Consider the following 3,218-nt stretch of genomic DNA (forward strand, 5'->3'; position numbering starts at 1 on the left):
TATATATATATATATTATATATATATATATATATATATATATATATATATGTATATATATAACTATCAATTTCAATGCTACTCATAAATTATACGTAGGATTATTTACAAATCACAGAATACATCTGAAGGATGGACAAGAAAAGTAAACAAACTTATTTATGATTGAAATGTGATGGAAGTTCATTGAAAGCAAACCATCAATAATACCCTAAATATGCAAACAAACTTATCTTACAGTACAATCGAATCACACAATTTGTCATCCTCATCAAATATAAGAATGTAAATATTCGTGAAACAATCCGATGAATCATGATTCATCGGATTGAACAATCGATATTCATTGATTTGACAAATATCTCGGCGGAATGGAATATTAATAAACCGGTAGATGAGTATGACTGCATGGTACTTCCGTATAATATGATTGCATGGTACTCAGTTTTCAATGTTTGGAAAAAAAAATACATAATTAATTCAGAGAATATGAGAGTAGTATGATGAAGATGATTGCAAATCAAACCTTTTGAAAATAACTTTTAAATTAATGAGGTGAATATTTGGGATGAATCATTGACCATAAAGTTTTGATGAATTATTGAAAAATTCGTGGTTCCTCTTTGAACCCTAAAATTAAAAGTTATGTTTATTATAACGGTCAACCATAAAGACTGTTAAGTAATGAACGAGAAAATTTGATCATATTTTTCATTTGTTAAATGTCACAAACTAATTTATATCAGGTCATCTCTTCATGACCACTTGACAATTATCAACAGAAAATATTTAAATGCTGGTTAATTTCCCTAAAATGATTGATAATATCAGTTAAATGAAGGAGGATGGAAATATGTCATATGTTAAACTTCCATACGTTTAATTTTTGAATTAAATTAAAAGTTCGATTTACAGGATTACTTTTAAAAAGATGAAATTGCTAAGAGCCAACAAGAAAACAAAAAAAAAAAAAAAAAATGACTGGATAAAATTGGATGGACTGTGATCGAAGATTGAAAACTACAAACGATTAATGAATAAATTATCGAATAGATCTGTTAGAAGAATTGAAAACAGTAAAAAAGAATTTTACAATGGAATTAAAATTTTAAAATTTGTAATCCAATTGAATTTGATTTTAGGCATAATACACTAAAATCATTGGATTTGAAATTGCAACCATTATTGAATTATTTGTTGTATAGGTAAAAAAGCATTCATCTAAATGGATATTGTCACAAATTGCGCCTATTCACGTTATTTTCAATTCCTATTTAATTGGTTGACATATCTATATGCAACCCACGCATCCAAAATTTCCAACAACTAATTTGACAATTCATCTGTAAATACTACGAATTATCTCTTCATGTAATTAATCAACGATCAATCTCGATAAAATTGGTAAAAATTGATGAACGTAGATTGATTGAATAGTTAATTTCAATTAAATGACTGAGAAATTAATATAAACCATAAATGCAAAATTCATGAATTCATACAGCTTGATATTTTCATCAATTTCGAATAGATTTATTCTCTAATTAATTACTCAAACTTCATATTATCAAACATTGATATTGGAGCAAATTTTATAGCTATATAATCATTATTATCTTGTGGCTTCCAATAATTTTGTCATGAGAAGTTGTCATTGGTAAAATTGGAAAAAACAAAATGAAAAAAAATTACATGACAGAAAAATGAAATTGTTGCATAGAAATTAGTGATGATTAGTTGAAAGGAAAAAAAAAAAGTATTTAATATTAAATACATTAATCAAATTATCCATTGTTAAGTTTTGTTGTCGTAAAGAGCAGTGAAGTTAATCAATGTAATATGTCGAAAAGGTTAATTATCACTTGCTAACATATGAAAAATTATTGATAAAGGATACTAAGATTAGCAAGAATTTCTTCATGAAGTAAAATGAATGATAATAAATGGTAGCTATATGATAGTTAAGTGTCGGAATACAAATTCCATTTCTTTAAATAAATTCAAATTATGTGATTAATATCCTGTGAGGAATAAATTTAACAAGGACATGACAAAGATTCGAAACTGTAAAGGTCAAGTATTACGTGGAAAATTGTTGCGTAATTAATAATAGGATTTTCTTTCTTTTGTTTGCATCAATTTTTATCAATCAAATTTATCAAAAAACCAAAAAAATGTCAAAAAATTATCGAAAACAAAAATCGAATTTTATCAATTTTCTGACCATTTTTAATCAAAAAATTAATTTAAATGATAAATCAAATTTTGCTATCTTGGAAATAATTTTTGTAGTCATTTTATGATAAGAGAGGTGATAATTATAAAACATAATCATCATACATAACATTAGTAGTACTTCTATTCAGCAATCTATTTGATCGTATGTTTCAAAAACTTAAGCTTCAACGTTCCCATGAAACAAAATATCCTCCTGAACTCGTTTCAATGGTATTTTTTAAATCCGATCTTTTTACTTTTTAGTTGCTTAATTTTACAAACATTTCCTAATAACTATTAAATTCAAATTAAAAAAAATTTAAAAAAGATAACAAGAGAAGCCAAATGGTTTATCTCATTGTATTTGTTTTTATCCATTTATCTTCTATTCCCTCAATACGATGATATCATGAATTCTCCTTTTTTTTTCTTTTTTCTGGTTTGTATTACATTTAAGAAAGTTTTTAACTTTCTTCAAACTTCAACAAACTTTATTTATGATAATATATTAGGAGAAATTAGCTGGTTTTCTTTTTTCCAAACCAATCGATACATATCTGACATATTAATATATTACCTCGTTTTTTCTTTTTGGTATATTTTAACAATTAATATTGTATATTGAAGGAATTGATGATATATTTTACATAGATGGAACTACTACCAACGATGCATGATGTCATGGGTGAATTACTAAATTGCTCCGATGCAATATCTCGACGATTTCAAATTAAAGATGAAACAACGACTGCAAGCGAAAAACTTGCTTTGTCGATCAAAATACTTATTCCAAATGTTGCTGAACATAAAGAAGTAATAATTTAGCTTTTACTTAATTAAACGTTAAATTTTCTTTTACTTAATTAAACATCTTAATTGTTATGTCTAAAAAAAAAAAATGATGAATCAAGGTGAGTTAAGTCCGAGTTGATATATTTGATAAAGGAAGAAAACCTGAAATTTAAATGTATAGTGTTTTTCCTTTTTTTTTTTTTTTATAAT

The 3,218-nt window shown here is 25.4% G+C and overlaps 1 protein-coding gene across 1 annotated transcript; it reads left to right on the forward strand.

Annotated features, from left to right (window-relative positions):
• Positions 1-2,867: 2,867 nt before the first annotated feature.
• LOAG_13919 (hypothetical protein) lies at positions 2,868-3,041 on the forward strand (the record flags this gene model as incomplete). Its single annotated transcript, XM_003149423.2, has 1 exon — positions 2,868-3,041. The coding sequence occupies one exon, from the start codon at positions 2,868-2,870 to the stop codon at positions 3,039-3,041; it is 174 nt and encodes a 57-aa protein (XP_003149471.2).
• Between the last annotated feature and the right edge of the window lie 177 nt (positions 3,042-3,218).

Source organism: Loa loa (assembly GCF_000183805.2).
Source record: "Loa loa unplaced genomic scaffold supercont3.317, whole genome shotgun sequence".
Taxonomy (NCBI): Eukaryota; Metazoa; Nematoda; class Chromadorea; order Rhabditida; family Onchocercidae; genus Loa; species Loa loa.